Source organism: Elaeis guineensis, chromosome 6, assembly GCF_000442705.2.
Source record: "Elaeis guineensis isolate ETL-2024a chromosome 6, EG11, whole genome shotgun sequence".
Taxonomy (NCBI): Eukaryota; Viridiplantae; Streptophyta; class Magnoliopsida; order Arecales; family Arecaceae; genus Elaeis; species Elaeis guineensis.
This window is the reverse complement of record NC_025998.2, coordinates 24,088,833-24,107,254: the sequence shown is the minus strand read 5'-3', so window position 1 is coordinate 24,107,254 and position 18,422 is coordinate 24,088,833. Positions and strand designations below refer to the sequence as shown.

The following is an 18,422-nucleotide window of genomic DNA, read 5'->3' as shown; positions in this document are numbered from 1 at the left end:
AAATGCTTCGTCACTCCAAGATCAAATGATCTCAGCCATCCAATTCATTCGTTGTCCAAATGGTGGATCGTGGTCGGCTGGGCCCTAGTATACCATGCTTCACATGACAGTGGACCACCGTTACTCCCTGCATCATGGACTTAATTTCAGCTCATCACCACAGTCAAAGTCTTGGAGCCAGAGTCAAGGTCTCCCCTGTGTACCGTTCATTAATCAACAGTGGAATCTAGGCCGTGCCACCCAAGCCAGTCTCGTCCCCATCCCCGTCTACCATCCATCCGCCGGGTTTGATCAAACTGAGGCGTCAACACGTTCCGGCTTCAACGCCCATTATTTAATATACGCTAAATTTGAACGTGGTACACCAGGTCTGCCTGCATTCCTTCTTTACTATAAATCAAATAGTCCAATCAAGGTTAGGTATCGATCTCATGACAGATATAACATCTGTCCTTCTCCTTTTGAATTACAGCCATTTGGAAACATGAGAAGGCCTCCCATATTCCCATCGCTTCTCTTCTTCCTCTCCACTCTCTTCTCCTACTCCATTGGAGGTGACATCCTAACTCCAACCCAGCCCCTCACCGACGGCCAGACCCTGATCTCAGCCGGCAGGATCTTTGAATTAGGCTTCTTCAGCCCTGCCAACTCCAACAACCGGTATGTCGGCATATGGTACCATAAGGTGTCGGTGCAAACCGTCGTGTGGGTCGCCAACCGCCAGCACCCAATCTCCGAGCGCAAGGGAAACCTATCCATCACCGCCAACGGAACACTCATCATCACCGACCAGAATTCCACCACCATCTGGTCCTCGGGCTCGTCGGGCCTCGCCAACCCGGTCGCACAGCTCTTGGATACTGGTAATTTGATAATTAGACAGACCAGCGATGACACCCATGATCCGAATAGCTTTGCATGGCAGAGCTTCGATCACCCGACCGACACGCTACTTCCGAGCATGAAGCTCGGGTGGAACCTAACGAGCCATCTCAACCGCAACCTGACGGCGTGGACCAGTTCCAGCGACCCGGCGCCGGGCTACTATTCTATGGCTATGGATATCCAGGGCGACCCGGAGATCTTCCTATGGAACGGAGCGCACCGGGTGTGGCGCGCCGGGCCATGGGTCGGCCAAAGGTTCAGCGGCGTCCCGGAGATGAAGACCTACAGCATGTTCAAATTCGACTTCGTCAATGACCAGGACGAGATCTACTACTCGTTTAACATCTTTAACGAATCGATCATCTCGAGGCTCATCGTGAACCAGTCCGGCGTGACACAGCGGATGGTCTGGCTCGAGCAGAGCCAGATGTGGAGCATCTTCTGGTTTGCACCCAAAGACCAGTGCGACAACGTGTCGCCGTGCGGTCCGTTCGGGGTCTGCGACCCTAACAACTCGCCGATATGCGACTGTTTGCAGGGTTTTGAGCCCAAGTCGCCGACGAATTGGGCTCTGAGGGATGGGTCGGAGGGGTGCAAGAGGAAGACGGCGCGGGATTGCCGGAACGGGACTGATGGGTTCGTGACGGTGAGCGATGCCAAGCTGCCGGACACGTCGGGCTCAACGGTCGACATGAGCCTGAATTTGGATCAGTGCAGGGCTAAGTGTTTGACGAATTGTTCGTGCACGGCCTTTGCGAGTGCGAAGACCAGCGGGGATGGGTGCATAATTTGGACTACGGAGCTCACTGATCTTAGGGTGTTCGGGTTCGGTGGACAGGATCTCTACGTCCGGGTAGCAGCGGCTGATCTAGGTATGTGCTGTTCCATTGCTTTAGATAAATGAGATATATACTTTTATCACTGTGTGAGCCAGAATCTGGTGGAGGCGGCGCCTTTTTGCGTCGATTCACAATGGGGCTTATACATCGTTAATAGTGTATATAAGCTAGGGTCACTGAGGTGGCTTTAAGTGCGAGTCATGTTGCACACAGAAGTTAGGTGTAGCAGACTCATGCCTGTAAGGGTGGCTTCCAAAACTAACGGGCTCCTGTCAAAATATGCGGTAGGAAGCCGACCTCTCTTGACTATTTCCTCGCTTAAAAGTCATCAAAGAAGCTTCCCTTCGGATCTTGGTGTGATGTCCAATCTATGTACTGTGTGACAGTGAGGCCTTGGAAAGTAGAATACAATAATATCCTAGACTTTAGGAAATTTTCCTGTGTACAACCTCATATTGTTACTAATTCTCGTGGTCCCATATGACCAGGATAGTAATCAGGGGTAAGCACTTTATAACTTTTATTGACGTATTGAGGAAAACCTCTGGCGCCTACAACTGTTGGCTTTAGTAACTGGATAATTAACTAGCCCCGTATGTGACACCAGTATTCTTTTTTTCCCAACTGTTTGACTTTGTATAATAATCTCCTAAATGACCCCAACCTTCTCTTGTTACACGACAAGAGAGTTGTTCATATCAAAATTTTTAAGCCCTTTTTACGGACTATGATATTCTGCTATCTCAGTCTTGTCCTAACAACCGTCCCTATTGAGAATCCTCTATTCAATCTCTCCTTTTTTTTTTTCCTTTTCCTTTCCTTTCTTTCTTTTCTTTTTTCTTTTTTTTTTTTTTATTTTTCTTCTTCTTCTTTTAATTGTCTTTCTTTCCTTCTTCTTTGCTTTCTTTTTCCCTCTTATTCCTTTCTTTCTTTCTTTCTTCATTCTCTCTTCATTCTTTCTTTTCTTCCTTTCTTTTTTTGCCTTTTCTTCTTATTTATTTTCGTTCTTTCAACCAAGTCTTTAAATAGTTTATAACTGAAGCCCTATAGCATTATTCATGTGTTAATATATCATTAGAAGTTCAAAATGTTTTCACGGGATTGCATTATCTAAATTTTCTCTGACACCCTACCACATATAGTTTCTTACTCTAGTGCATAAGGACTTAGTGGTTACATTTCTCTGCCTAACGATTAGATATTCCGGGTTCAAATCTTGAATGTGGCATCTCCATGTATTTAACTCTATATAACTATACTCTAAACAGGACATCCTCCCATTCGTTTTTTTTCCAAAATATAAAAATGAAAATCCTACACTGTTTTCCTAGCATTCACTACTGAACCATCATCCATGCTTTACACATCTCAAGATTCTCAACCACTTCTTTGGTCATATATATTATAGCAATGGAAACAAATCATTGAAAGTTGCTTTATATCTAAATAAATTTAACTAATTTCCATCAGATGTTAAATAAATATAAGATAAGAAACTAATTGATAATTAGTTTAATGATATTAATAGACCAAAGATTCTCAACCATTTGTAAACACAGTCGCAAATAACACTACAGGAGTAGTGAATAGTACACCTTTTATACACTTGCCAAAATGTAACTTTTGGTGTTAAAATTTTCCTGTAGTTTGATTTATTCTCGTGCCTTTTTCTAGTTAGACGTTTTTGGATCATGATAGCAACACATCTAAAAGTCCTACCTCATAAAAGCAACCTTGTAGGACGCTTCCTTCTCCATCGAGAGGGTAAAGCCCAAAAAAAAATCGAATGGAAGATATGTCTTTGCAGAAGAAAACGGACGGATGATCCATTTTTATGTAGAAACTTGGACGAACAATGTTTTTTAATATTTTGCAATATTTATTTGGTGGTAGGTGTGGCGGATGGGTTGGGATGGGGAGGTTGAAGAAGATACGGAACAGGAAGAGAAAATTAAGTGGAAAGGGATATATTGGTTATTTTAGAATTAGAGAAAGTAGGTAGGGACCGAGTTGGATGTTATAGCTTTTGTCATCGGGGACCCGGTCCCTCCGAGGACCGGATGTTAACTTGTGTTTTTTTAAAAAAATATATATATATACTTTTTACCTGGATGAAGTAACTAAGCAACCGCTGTTCTAGTTTTGAAAGAAAATGCCAACTAATTACAGAAAGAAAACAATTTCTTGCATTCATACGATAGAAGTGATGTTTCAGGCTCAGCGTCAGACCATTCACACCGGAACGACATAATCGCGGTCGTGGTGGGCTCAGTGCTGGGGATTCTACTGCTTGGCTTCATTTGTTGCTGCTTCTGGAAAAAGAAAAAGAGGACAAGAAGACAAGGTAGAGTTAGGCGTTCTACCTCATAATAAGTTGACGTAATATGGGTGGCTCATACTGATAATTGCCTAGTTTTTTTGTTCAACAGCTCAGTCCACGTTAGGTAGCGTTTCCTTTGCCAGCAACTACATTGATGAGAGCACTGAAGGAAGGGAATTGGAGCTGCCTTTATTTGATTTGGGAACAATTGCAGCAGCAACCAACAACTTCTCTATCCAAAACAAGCTTGGAGAAGGTGGCTTTGGCCCCGTATACAAGGTATATTCTCTGTCCAACAACAGCACGTAATAAAATGTCATCATCGGAAACCAATTACCAGGATGGCAGAAGTGGTCAGCTAGATTAAATTATACTAATTTGTTCTGAATGATGTGAGCTCCTTTTTATGAGGAAATAATAATTTAACTCATTTAGAAAGATAATGGCTGCCCTCTTGGTGTTTTGATTCTATGTAGAAAAATTGGGTTACTACAAAGGTCTTGATTGGTGTCTGCTTCTAATGTTAGTGTTTTAAATTATTACCAAGAAAATTATTTTTCTATATAAGATGCTGCTTTCATTTGAATTTTAACAAAAGATTTGTGCTGATTCTGTTCTGTATACTAGCAATGACATGTAATTGTTGGATGTGGTGAATTCAGGGCAAGCTGGGAGATGAACAAGAGATAGCTGTGAAGAGGCTTGCAAAGACTTCGGTGCAAGGCCTTGATGAGTTCAAGAATGAGGTAATGCTCATTGCCAAGCTCCAGCATCGGAACCTTGTACGACTTCTTGGCTGCTCCGTTCAAGGAGAGGAAAGGATGCTGATCTATGAGTACATGCCTAACAGAAGCCTGGATGCCTTTCTATTTGGTTAGCTAAGCTTTTCTTCCCTGACACAGCATTTATTATTTCATTAATGATGTCATTTTAAATGTGATTTTTCCTATTATAAAACTTAGTTGACGTTTAAAACATTATTAAGCTTTGCCTTCAATTTACATGACATTGACCTTTGCCTGTTTAGCTGGAGAGGTAATGCGGACTCAAAGTGACATATTGCCTAAGCTTTCTCCCCTGAAATGCCACTTTAAAAAGAGATATTGAGCTAAAACTTTTTATTAGACTTCACAATCAGTGGTTAGTTGGCTTTATTGAGCCCTACATAAGCTTGTTGCAATGATGCTTCTTAAGCAAATACTATATTTTAGCCGGTCTTTGTTAACATGAATTTTAGAATTCCAAGCAGTTCATTTCTAATGAATCTTGGTGACTTTTCGACTGCATGCTTACTTTAGCTCAGTAAAGTTCAATTTAGTAAGACTATACCAAGGTTAACACAATTTTTTCTCAGACAAAGCTAAAGCTACACTGCTGGATTGGCGGACCCGCTATCACATTATAGTAGGGATTGCTCGTGGAATTCTCTACCTTCACCAAGATTCTAGATTTAGGATTATTCATAGAGACCTCAAAGCTAGCAACATTCTTCTCGACAAAGAAATGAACCCCAAAATATCAGACTTTGGCATGGCAAGAATATTTGGAGGGGATGAGACAGAAGCAAACACACGAAGAGTAGTTGGTACCTAGTAAGTATTTTTACATTATGTTATTGTACATTTGCTGAAAAAATCACCATATAATTATATTCTATACTCAGCAGTTCTCAAAAAAAAAAAAAAGAAGAAGAAGAAGAAAAGCTTAATCATCTTAATTATAATGCAGTGGATACATGTCTCCTGAGTATGCCATGGATGGTATCTTCTCAGTGAAATCAGACGTATTTAGCTTTGGTGTTCTAGTACTTGAAATCATAAGTGGCAAGAAGAACAGAGGGATTTACCTCTCTCATCACCACGTAAATCTTCCAGGACATGTGAGTGTTGGAAAAAAATGTGCTCATTTCCATTCAGATGCTCTATTTATTTCTTTGAGAATTTATGACATCTGCTACAATTATTTGTCAGGCATGGAGTTCATGGAAAGAAGGTAATGGCTTGGACTTGGTGGACGACTCAATAGTTCACTCATTTCCCGTGTCTGAAGCGTTGAGGTGTATAAAGGTGGGTCTCTTGTGCGTTCAAGAACACCCGGAGGACAGGCCAACAATGTCCTCCGTAGTGTTAATGTTGGGCAGTGAGAACACCCCTCTCCCAGACCCTAAGCAGCCTGGTTTTGTTTCAACGAAAGGTCCCTTGGAAATTGATTCATCATCAAGCAAGCAAGACTCACTAACTGTAAATGGCTTATCAGTTACAATATTTGAAGGCCGATAGTAAATGTATGCAACCATAAGAAATAGGAAATTTTCTAATGTGGATTGGGAGAGAGGATGCCATCCTACTTGTTCTTTTAAACTTTTGCTTTGCTTTGTTGGACCAACTTCACTGTTCTAGGTCTATCACTCCTGTCTTGGTGGTGCACATAATTATGTGGCTTGTAAGAGATAGCTAGCTATGTAAGGTGATATGCTAGAAAGGCCAAATCAACAGCTCAAATTAGTAATCCAAAAGTTTTAGAAAAGGTTTTGATTACACACTAAACCACATAATAGCAACAAAGGGAGACACAACTTTCACTACCAATTTGCATTCATCAACTTGAATATGAATTGCAATGTTTTACAACATGGGGAACAAAACATATCTTTAGAACCCATGCAGGAAATATGTTAGCAAAAAAATGATCAAAATTTCTACAATGAGATCAGCACCAGAGGCCCCGGCTCCTGTGGGGAAAAAGAATCAATTGTAAGTTAGTTACAACCACCATGCTGAGCTGATAATTTCTTGCTACATTTGATAGTCAGCATGCAAAAAGCTCTCATACTCTGTTCCCTTCAGAGTATTATAGACAGCATCCCAGTTTTCAACCTGATCAGATAACGGTCTTGTGTGGATCTTTACATGACGGCTCGAAAGCTTCCTTTTTGGCAATCTAAGGAACTTTAGAACATCCTTCACCTTCTGCAGGAAACAAAAATTATTATGGTTACTCTGGTTTAAGTAATAGTACTGAGTCGAACATGTGGGAAGGAACTCACATTCCTCTTGTTCACAAGATCTTCATAGTAGAGAACAACGTGGCGAGTGCTCTTGAAGTACTCCAGAGCATCAGCACCCCATTTATCCATCTGCTTCAGTTCCGCAACCAATAAAGTTGTATTGATTGTGGGCTTATATCTTGCAAGTACATCAGCCTGCATGCCATTAACCACCATGCGTTTCAACATCCAAGTCTACTAGAAGTAACAGAGGTTCTTTTTATTTATTAAGAAAGTACTAATATATCTCCATATAAAATGCAAAACCACGACCTCATCCCTTGAATGCACATGAGCTTTATGGGTCCCATTTAGTTGCTTGGCATCCCGGTCATGTGTATTTGCAAGTACAGAGACCATGCGGCGAAGTAGGTTTCTTCGAAAGAGGAATATTGCAGAGACCCCTCTCTGATTGAAGTATTTGACTATTTCATCATGGTGCTGCATGAGACCCTGAAGTAGCCATGACAAGAAAGAAAATTTAGGTGGACCCAACAAAAAGAAATCTCAATATCACCATGCAGCAGCACAAGACCAAACTTCTTGTTGGATAATCTAAGCAAGCATAAATAAAAAAGATAAACAAGCATTATGTCCCAAGTTTATACTTTTTCTAGATTTCTGCAAGATAAAATTTAACATGCATACAGGGGGTTCTGTTCTTCATTCTATATGAATTTTATGCAGGGCTTATCCATGTGGAAAGTTCATTCACGACACAGGAAACCAATTTGCGCTGATGAAGTAAACTTGTCCAAATCTTCTTAGGATTACCACCAAAAAACTCAAGAGTTCCAAATGTTAGAATAAAGGTGGGACGTGCTCATAGGGGGACTCGTTGACATTGGGGATGTAAATGAGACAAGCTCGAGCAAGCTAGGCCCTGCTCAACCTTGGCTTGTTTAGTAATCTAGCAAAGCTCACATACATACAGCATTTGAGAACCTAGGGTCTCTCAAGGATTTCATATAGCATAGATATAAAGGTTTGCTAACAAGTGTATGACTTTTATCTCTTTCCGTCTTTAGACAAATGCATGTAGGAGCATCAACATCTTAGTGGAAGCATCAGTTCATCTTATCGATAAAGTGCTCCTGGAAGGGACTTAACTCTAGACAACCTAAAGTGCTAAATCATTTCTCTAGTTAAAGGAAAATAAAGTCAGAGAAAGTTGGTCCAGCCTATTTCCATTGTCCCACTATCATGGTTGCCAGTACTGATCTGCTGACTGGTACACACCACACCAGGTCAATATAGGCACCCAACACTAGGTTGGCAGGCACCCAACGCTAGTTTGGCACAGCATATACTAAGTCATTTTTTATTTTTTATCAAAAAAGACTTTCAAATCTTGTAATATTTTGTTTCAGCCTGGCACTGCATGTACACCAACACAGCACAGTAAGGCAAGCCAAGCAGGCACGCCAGCCATTGGCACCCAACACTGGGTTGGCACAGCATATTAAGTCATTTGTTTAATTTTCTTTTTGACAAAACGTTACTGGTCTAGCCTGCACACCTTGTACTGGTAGCTCTTAAATTCTTACCCATTATGACGACTAGCACAATTTCCCTGCCGAGCTGCCTTTGCAAAACTCTCTCTCTCTCTCTCTCTCTCTCTCTCTCTCTAAAATGGCTAATTTCTCTTCCTCTTCCTAATTTCTTCCCTTCTCTCCTCTATTCCTTTTGTTTTTTTGCAAGATTCACTAAGCACAGAAAATACTACCCATTATCCCAAAGAATCCACACTAGACACAGTAAAAGGAGTTAGCTTGATGCATATAAAACCCATAACAATGTTATAATGCATTATGAACCAGACAAAATAGGGCACCTTTTCTAAAAAAAAAAAGTTCTAGGTGTCAGGACACTCCTCCAGCCAATTCAAACCAACCTGGCCTGATGTCCCTTAGACAAACAAGGCTACCTTACATACATATATATGTGTACATATAAATATTGTATGTATGTATGTATGTATGTACACAACACGGCATTGCTCCAGCAATTCAAACCAACCTAGTCTGAAGTGACCTAATTTTTGTGAGGATGAGTAGTTTCTTGGGCACGAAACACGACCAAAAAATCTCTGTCATCGATGTTATAGATGCTGACTTTGATTGTATTCCATTGAAAGTGGTGGGATGGCAATTGATGGGTGACGTATGCGAGACATCATATGAAGGATAGCAACTATGTGGTGATAGCGTATGACTGGTGACAAAAGCAGTGCATTATGGGTGTCATGGGACTATAGCTGGTCATTGCAGCAGATAGTGGAGGTGATGATGATAGAAAGTGCATGGTCCAGGGAAGGGAATGGAATTTTAAGACAAGGAAGCCACATTCAAATCAAGATAATCAAGTCATATCCAGGTTTCCAAAATTTTATTTTATGGCAGAATCAGAATGTGAGTCTTTCCCATCTGGCCCACTTTGACAAGCTTTCATTCCACAAATAAAAAAAAGTCTAGTTTAAAATACTAGAACTTGTTCAAAGATATTATTTTCCTTTATCTAAGTTCTCATACTAAAAGGTTTTATGAGCTAGCTTTTTCAAAATGACAATTACTAAGAGAAGATTTATTTTCCTTTTTTCTGTCAATCTCTAATTCTTAAAATGTTAGCATAGAGGATCCAATCCCAAAAAAGGAAAAGACCTAATAGAATTGAGGACACCCATTAACACAGAACAATTAAAAAAAATCTGCCACATCAACTTTGAAGATTAGATTTAACATTCTTATCAGAAGATATTCCAAGATAAAGACTTAAAAATTCACTTTTCCCTTTTCTGTTTTTGAAGTGACAAGTATTGTGAAGAACAATGATAAAAAAAATAAGACGAATGGAGGTCACCCTCTCATCATCAGTCGTAAGAAGATACTTAGCATCCAAAAAAAGAGAGAAACAGAGTAGCACAAAAAAGCATTCCTGACAGAATTATAACACTATGACAATTAGATCTTAGGCTCTAAAATAGCTATAAACTAAGTGCTCATAGATATAATCTGCAATTGTTTAGCTTCCTTTGAAAATTCTTTAAATTCTCAATACTCAAACTTCAAACCAGATAAAATATATAAGGACCTCAACCAGTTTTAGTTTCCTTGGGTACAAAGATTACAACATGAGTGGTGAAGCACTAGCTTGACAGCTATTCAGTCAGCCCTCAGTATGTATATAGCTTCTCACATATGTTCCATCCATATATAGCTCCTCAGGTACAGAGATTATTACACCAAGATATTAACCATATATATATAGCTTCTCACATATGTTACGTCCACCAAACAAAATTCCAACAAGTTCAATACAATACATTCACCTTATATATATACTCAAGGTAAACTCCGATAATAACATGTTTAAATTCTCCCTCTGCACTCTCAAACTTTTTCTGCTACATAAGTAATGGAGTAGCCTCAACAAATGGCCTTCCCATCACTAACCAAATTGCTAAAGTTAGGGAAGAATTAGTGTGAAGCTAACCACCTTGATGGAATTCGAAACTGGATGAAGAAAAGGCAAAAGAACTCTGGAAATGGAACAGTATTTAGAAAATTAATTTTCCTCTTCTGGTAAAATTATTTCTTGAGAAAGCCTCATCACTCACTGAAGTCTTATTTAACTATTCAGATACAAATCCATTTTGTGGGATTAGGATGGGGATATCGGTTTGATTTTTATACAGTACTTTAAAGCACTCCAATTTGTGAAAATAAGTTACAAACATATATGGAATTAAAGTAAACCATTTACAGAAACATAATGAATCTCAGAATAGTCAGACGAAACATTTCTTTTGGAAAATGTACAGCAAAATCCCTAGTATTTGCGATGCAATTGTTGAGTATTGAAAACTGAGAATCTGGGTTCAATTTCAGAGGATAAGATAAGCGTTGATTTCAACTCTACTTTTTGCAATTCAGTTAAAAACTGTACAAAAATCAAAAAAGTAACAAATAATGAAACCATTCAGAAAATCATTTTAAAAAGTTATTTTCCAAAAATCTTGTTTTTTGTATTAAAAAAAGCATAAAAACCATATATGTAACAAATTTGGGCCCATTCATTTCAGTTGAAACTCCAAAACCAACCCAAGTGCTGGATTGGACAGGACATTATAATTTTGGTTGTAAGGTTTTAAACACTATGATCTGGAGAAACACATTTTTCAAAAACCATATGAAAGTTTTTACACCTTCAAGCACTAATTAACAAGGTTACAGAGGGAGCTATAGAAATTAAAATTATGGAAGAAACAAATGAAGGCATAATCAAAAACCATAATAGAAGACAAGACTATGAAGTTCTTCTGTGATGCCTTTTGATTCGACAAAAGACTAGGGAGACAGTGACAATAATTTTTTTTAAAAAAGTCAAAATACTTAGAAGCAGCAAACTTTGTAGCTTGTCATCAGCGAAACTTTTTGACTGAGTTAGATGCTGTCCTCGCAGCACTACAGGAGGCAGCAGACCTAAACATATAGGAGCCATTGACTCATAATAATGCTCAAGCCACAGCATAATGGGGACCCCATCTCCAAAGTTGTTCTGTTAGTAGTTCAGTGTAAAGAGATGTCAAACAGATTAAATAGCTTACAAATTCAGATTAGTTAGTGGAACAGCTACAAAACCACAGCCATGAATAAATCATGGAGCAGTGAGGTTCCAAAAGATACTAAATGTGACATGTCACAATTCAGCTAATAAATTTTTATATTATATATTTTAAATGGAATAGCCGCAGTGTTTCTACTCTCCCCCCTTCCCTCAAAGGAAAAAGAACAAATAAAGGGAACAAAAAGATCTCTCAGGTATATGGTTATAAACCTCAACTGATAAATCAACGGACAATAATTCAAAGTTTGATGGCATATCGAAATCAGTTTCATTTTGGCATCTATTCCTTCTATTGGTGATGAATTCCTGGTCAAAGATACCTCAGGCAAGAAAAAAAGTTGGGCTGTTAAACCTATAAGACCAATTGGCATGTAGCAAACTGACCTTGTTGACCATGTAGTTCATGCCTATGCAACAGAAAGCTTTCAAAGTTTTAACAGAGATTGACAAAGAGCAATGAAGGCTAGGTTTATTAAAAGGAATTGCATTCATCTCTAGGTTTACCATAGACATAAACTGAAATAGAATTGTGAGGACCCACGCTAGTGTCTGTTTAGTCTCATATCGACTATGCATTGGGTGGTTTTTGGATACTTATATAGAACCAAGAAATCCTAATAATGCCTTCATGACTAGTTTTTTTGGATGAGGCCCTAGGTTGTTATAAATGATATTAGAAGGGACTTGGTCCATGGCCCATATGGACTAGGAGATCATAGCACGGGCCCATTTTGGCTGACCACAAGCTAATCATGGTATTTGTGATTAGACTTATGGTACTTGTGAATGGATCTAGACCCTTAGCCTGTCAAGTATGGTAGGACATAAATGGAGGAAGTATGTGAGAACATATGCTGATGTGTGTTTCATCCTACATCGACTAAGTATTGTATAGATCTTAGGTACTCATACAAGGCCAAAGAATCCAAATAATAACTTCTAGTTAGCTTTTTTTCACAAGGTCCTAGGTTATTAAAGCAATCCTCACATATATAAATTCATCTAACAAACAAGGTATATATCTATCTATTAAAATACTTTACTTCTCATGACCTAGAACCACAATTCTATCAAAATCATTTGCTAATTTTATATTCTTTAGATTTTCATTTAATAAGTTATTTCGAACATATTATACCAGCTTCTTGCACAATCATTCACATGTTCTATTTTAACTAGTGTTATACCATTCTCTTTGCTTTTTTTCTTTATTCTCGACCCCAATCATGTAAATTTAATGAAGGTATAAAAGCAACATGACTAAATAAAATTCTTCAAAATCTATTTCTATTTCTATTAGCATTCATCATCCAATATATGGATATCACTTCCTAGCATCACCACCTTTCACCAATCTTATATCATCTACACTACTAATCTTGATTTTAAGTTCTAACAAGAAGGGGGGCATCTTGATTGTCTCATTCCATTCATGTGAAAAAACAGGACTGACATAGGGCTGAGACTTCGAAATCTATCCTTGTGGAGAAAGAAAAGATGAAGAAAAGGAAGAAAAAAGGAAAGAAAGAAAGGAAGAAAAGATGAAGAAAAGGAAAAGTGAAAGAAAAGAAGAAAAATGCGGTCAAGATAAGCACCATGATTTTGCACTAACTGTTGTTGATCAATAGAAGGTTGCCAAAAAATCAGTAGCCAAGGATAGGAATGGTTCCTATAACATCCCATATCCTAACACTAGGCTACATAGGTAGGGAACATGCCAAACTAGCTAAAACCTAAAAAAGAACACCTCTTTTGAATAAAACACCAAATCCTCCTCTCCTTTCTATCATCGTCTCTGCCTCCCAAATTACAGAACCACAACGTTAGTTTTTTACTGAAATATTCATTGGAAGGCCATACACCAAAGAACAACCACAGACTACGACACACGTCAGATTCATGACTATGAAATACAAGTTAGAAGAAAATGCCTATATAGGTTCAGGCCAACCCGAGATGTCCTCCCAAAGTTGGACACTACACGCATTCATTTCCGATTTCCTAAACCTTTTTCAACCTTTCACTCTCCTCCTCCATATAGTCATCAGTATTTCCCTAACAAGGAAGTCAAGTTTCCTAATTTCAAGCATCCCATTGTCTTAGACAAGTGCTCCTCTCTCCAAAAAAGAGTATTTCATGATGTTTCTGTAGACGATCAACTATATTGGGATCTTAGTGAGTGAAGCATTATCAAAATTGAGAAAGGTGTTGCATTATTTAGCACAAGTTTGACTGCCTACAAAGAGTTAATATTTTTCTAAGTTACAGTGCTTCAGTCTCAGATCACCATAACTTTAGTCCAGGAATGTGTGTCTCCATGCAAAAAAGAAGATTAAGTTTAAAACTTTCAGGTTTCCTCTTGTTGCATCCAGTCCACCTGGCAAACACCTCAATTAGATCAATTTCCATGATCATCCCAACAAGGGTCCCTAGTATCTGTGAGTTACAACTTTGGCAAACTACTTGACTAGGCCCCTCTCACCATGGAACTTAAAGATGCTGATGCATCTCTAGTTCAATACCTCCACAAGGGAAACAGCAAAACAATAGGGGATTTACTTGTAAAATGCACCACGTATTGTAATGCATACAACCATGATATGAAAAATATTTGATTTTCACAATATTCACTCCCTCTCTATTGTTGAGCAAATCACACTCATTCATTTGCCTGGAATGCAAAATCCTTTAGATCTGTCTACAAACCATTAAGGGTCCATTCTTTAATGGGTAAAAAATTTATCTAAAAATCTATATTTCCTAGATAAATATTTTTCAATCAACATTTAGACAGAAAATAATTTATCCATATTCTTTTATGCATGAGAAAGTGGCTTCAAAATCTATTATCCATATTCTTTTGCATAACTCCTTTCTTGGTAAGTTGCTAAAATTGATCTATATTTTTCATAATGCCCTTTATGCTTTTTAGGTTTGGAGAAAGTGGATGACTGAGTTATTAGGCATTGAATGATGGAGGCATTGAAATTCAGGATGTGGCATTTTAAGAATAAAATTAAATACCTACTTTACTAACTAATGGAAAAATGATTTAGCCACCCCTTAAGTGGATAAGATTTTTCTCCCATTTTATGGGCAAATGCTATCAATGGAAAGTAACTTACTCATCTTGAAAAGCATGAGAACATGGGTAAATTGATCGATGGAAAGTTGACTAACTTTCCCATGATATTTACCCACAACAAAAGGTGCCCTAAAGAAAAAAAAATGACTAAGAGCAAAATAAAAAAAAAAAAGTAAATAAATGCTCACCACATTGGCTAAGATAATTTGCAAAAAGTGAAATCTCTTTTGCATCCTGATTTAGGGTACTATTTAACAAATAAGTACAAAACCATCACTATTGTACAATCAACAAATTACTTCCTTTTTTCCTAACCTCATCCTTGCAACCTTTAGGAATTCTATCTACATCATATTATATTTCCCAATTTTATTAATTGAAAATTTGGCTAGACATATTATCTCCAATTAATAACATTTTTATATTCTCCATGATGCAGCTACAAGTTCTCTTTTTCTTCACATGCAACCATCAGCTACTCATTTTTCCATCCTATATCTTATATATTTTAAAGTTGAATTTTAATAACAACTGTCATTTATATCCTTCTTGTCTAGATACCTTCACTTTGGTGTTATTTCCAAATAACCACTTCCTGAATAAAATTTCAACCTGAACTGGGTCTTTAGTTGGCATTACTCCACACTTTAAAAGAGCACTTTCATGCAATCTGATCCTACGCAGTTATGTCAAAAAGACCTAATCAATTTACAGCAATTCAGAGTACCCAATAACATAAAGGTTCCACTTTTTAAAGGTTCTTAAAAGTCTTAGTTTCTGAGAAGATTATTAGAAGCTCAACCTTCCACACCATAAGATTTTGCAGAGTCATTTTTTTCTGTTTTTCCTACCAAACTCTATTGTTTTGAAGTCTAGTTGGTTTAACATCCAAACAGATTGACTCTTTTCCAAAAAAATAAGGGCACAGTTAGGCTCCAGAAAGTATGAACAAGAAAAAGCATGCAATAAACATATATACTCCTAATGTTCGGAACTAGGAAACAGCTTTCCCATCTTAAAAAACTGAATTCTCAGAGATCAAAAGTTGACACAGATAGTAATATAGATGACTGCAGTACCATAAAATTTTAAACTAGAGAGAGAGAGAGAGAGAGAGAGAGAGAGAGAGAGAGAGAGCAAATTAATTTAGTATAGGTCAGCTCCACAGCTCCAATAGAAGAACTCAGAGTTTGTACAGAAGAAGAATAGTATTTTGTAATCTCATTACATAATAAAGTTCAGCTGAATTCATGTAACATATTCTTAAAGGATTCATAATTTAAGGAAAAAAAAAGAAATATGTGGTTTTACCTGATTAAGCATCCATTTGAAGCCAATAGCAGCTGTGCATTCATTTTTAGAAGCACTACTATACCAGTCCAGATTGTAAACTTTATCTAATGTCCGCACGATAGATGAAATATTACTACGTCTTTCTTTGACAGAGAATATCTCACCATTAGAGCTAACATTAACATGGCTATTCAACAAGGTCTCAAACCACCCACTTCCAGACCTCTGCATTGACAAAATCGCAAAGAACCGAACTGCTGTGCATGCACACTCATTCCTGTTGGATACACCAAAAAATTGTAAAACATGATTTTGACCGAAGATAATCAATCAATGGCCAACAAACCATCATTACCTCCTATAAGTAGTGGGTTCTGGATAGTGCACATAAGGAACCTCGGATTGTGGAATGCCAGGATGAGGGCAGGGTTGTGGTTCTTTAAATCTCACCTTAATTACATTGGAGGTTTCTGGGATCCCCTTTTGTCTTAAACATAGTATGCATATATAAACGCCACTGATCATTACCAAGGCCAACACAGCCATCCACAATACCAGAGGATATTTCTTGGAAGGCTTTATGATGAGACTATCCTGCATAAGAAGGGTTGGCAGAAAACCAACCATGTAAGCTCTGCAACTATTTTAGAAAGATGTGATACCTGAATGCAAAATGATTCAATTGACGCAACTAAATTATGAGACAAGAATTTCCTAAAAGGATCTTTGTGCATCAGAAATCAGAAAGAAATCATGAGCTAAAAGGCTAATAGACACAAAAGATGATTCAAAATAATGCATTAATTTAAAAGGGTGATATTTAATGGGAACAAAACCATGGAAAAACAGAGTTATCAAAGACATTCAATCTTAGAATAAAAAATCGACCAATCCAAAGCTCTCTCAGATTAAAGAAAACGAGCAAATTTTAAAGGAAAAAAAAAGAAAAATCTCATATGGTACAAACCAAAGAACACCCAGATCAAAACACAAAGCTTTAACCTAAAAAACGTAAACAATTTTTTTAAGCACGAGACAGATAACAATCTCACCAACAAAACATAAAAAGGACGCATCTTTTTCACGGAATCAAACAAAAAAGCCCCAAAAGATGCCAACTTTCTGATCAAAATGAAATTTTGTAAAACACGGGCTAAAAAAAAAAACAGGTTAATCTTATATAACCAAGAAATCAAAAAGAAAAAAAAAATGCAAGAATTACCTTATTGAAATAATAGCAGTCCTCCATCATCCTCTCCTTCCTCTCTTTCCGTTTCTTGAATCTTTAAGGGTAAAGGGCATGAAAGAAAAGCTTCCCCTTCCTATGTTCTTTTTATCCTCTTTTCTTCCCCTATTCTTCTTCTCATCACCTCCCTTTAGGTTCCATCTTTCCCCGCTTCTCTTCCCCTTAGAAAATCAAAGCCCGAACTTGCATTGGGTTCGACGCTCATCGAAGCCCTCCCCTCGTTCCACCCTCCCCCTCTACAAGGGTTTGCTTTCTTTCTTCCTTCCTTTCTCTATCCCTCTCTGCCCCCTTCTATTCCCTTTGTCGAGCTATAAAAGAGGCTCCCTTTTCTTCCCCTCCCTTCTTTCCTCTTCGGTGGCTTTGAACACGGCGCTTGGAGAGTGTTGCACCTATGTTTGTTGGGTGAGAACGCCGAGGACGAAGGGCGAGAGAGAGAAAGGAGGAAAGATTAAAAGTGCGAAAAAGAAGAGTGCTTTATTTGTTTTGTTTAATTAATTGTAGACGTATTGGATAAACTATTTTTAGACATACCTACCGTGAGATCAATACTGTCGGAATTGGATGGCCACCTTTACAGCAGGGCACTTTGGGGAGGTTTTATTGACCAACGCGGTGTTGATTTCTGTATCTTCCCTGGATTCTTTTTTTATTTTTTTCTTGACTCTTTCGATTATATCCACAAAAGATTTACACGAATGCTTCATCTCATCTAAGAGAAGTAATTAAAAAAAAAGTATCGACGGCCATCCTGCCATCTTTGTACAACGTGACCAAGCAACGGCTAGATTTACCTCATGTACTAGTACATCAACTCTAATATTAGTTTCTTAGATAGGACATCACATCATGCCATGATACACCGTATAAAGATCTGGTATCTTATTTTTGATCTTTTAATATATTCCTCCTTTAGATTTGGAGCGCGTTATCTTTGGTTTATGCATTTCAAGCAAAAATCTTAGGTTGTTGATCCATGGTTGGTGTTACTCCATTGAAAAGCATCATGTCTTAGATGCCCGCGCCCCCCACCACCCCCCGCTCCAAAAGTTAATTACTTTCATGCATCTTACAAACAAGATGAG

The 18,422-nt window shown here is 38.1% G+C and overlaps 2 protein-coding genes across 3 annotated transcripts; one reads left to right on the top strand and one right to left on the bottom strand.

Annotated features, from left to right (window-relative positions):
* Nucleotides 1-446: 446 nt before the first annotated feature.
* On the top strand, nucleotides 447-6,448 carry LOC140850925 (receptor-like serine/threonine-protein kinase SD1-8). Its single transcript, XM_073259376.1, has 7 exons — nucleotides 447-1,757; nucleotides 3,940-4,068; nucleotides 4,154-4,323; nucleotides 4,707-4,917; nucleotides 5,399-5,636; nucleotides 5,773-5,923; nucleotides 6,015-6,448. The coding sequence occupies exons 1-7, from the start codon at nucleotides 485-487 to the stop codon at nucleotides 6,321-6,323; spliced, it is 2,481 nt and encodes an 826-aa protein (XP_073115477.1). The 5' UTR covers nucleotides 447-484; the 3' UTR covers nucleotides 6,324-6,448.
* A 137-nt stretch (nucleotides 6,449-6,585) lies between these two features.
* LOC105046964 (uncharacterized) lies at nucleotides 6,586-17,793 on the bottom strand. Of its 2 annotated transcripts, none has more exons than XM_073259377.1 (6): nucleotides 17,317-17,793; nucleotides 16,450-16,728; nucleotides 16,113-16,371; nucleotides 7,364-7,543; nucleotides 7,091-7,246; nucleotides 6,586-7,013 (listed from the first exon to the last, which is right to left on the bottom strand). In XM_073259377.1, exons 2-6 carry the CDS (start codon nucleotides 16,719-16,721, stop codon nucleotides 6,840-6,842), a joined length of 1,041 nt encoding a protein of 346 aa, XP_073115478.1. In that variant the 5' UTR covers nucleotides 16,722-16,728; nucleotides 17,317-17,793; the 3' UTR covers nucleotides 6,586-6,839. The 2 variants fall into 2 exon arrangements, with proteins under 2 accessions (XP_073115478.1, XP_073115479.1); XM_073259378.1 differs by having other exon boundaries at nucleotides 16,450-16,688.
* Between the last annotated feature and the right edge of the window lie 629 nt (nucleotides 17,794-18,422).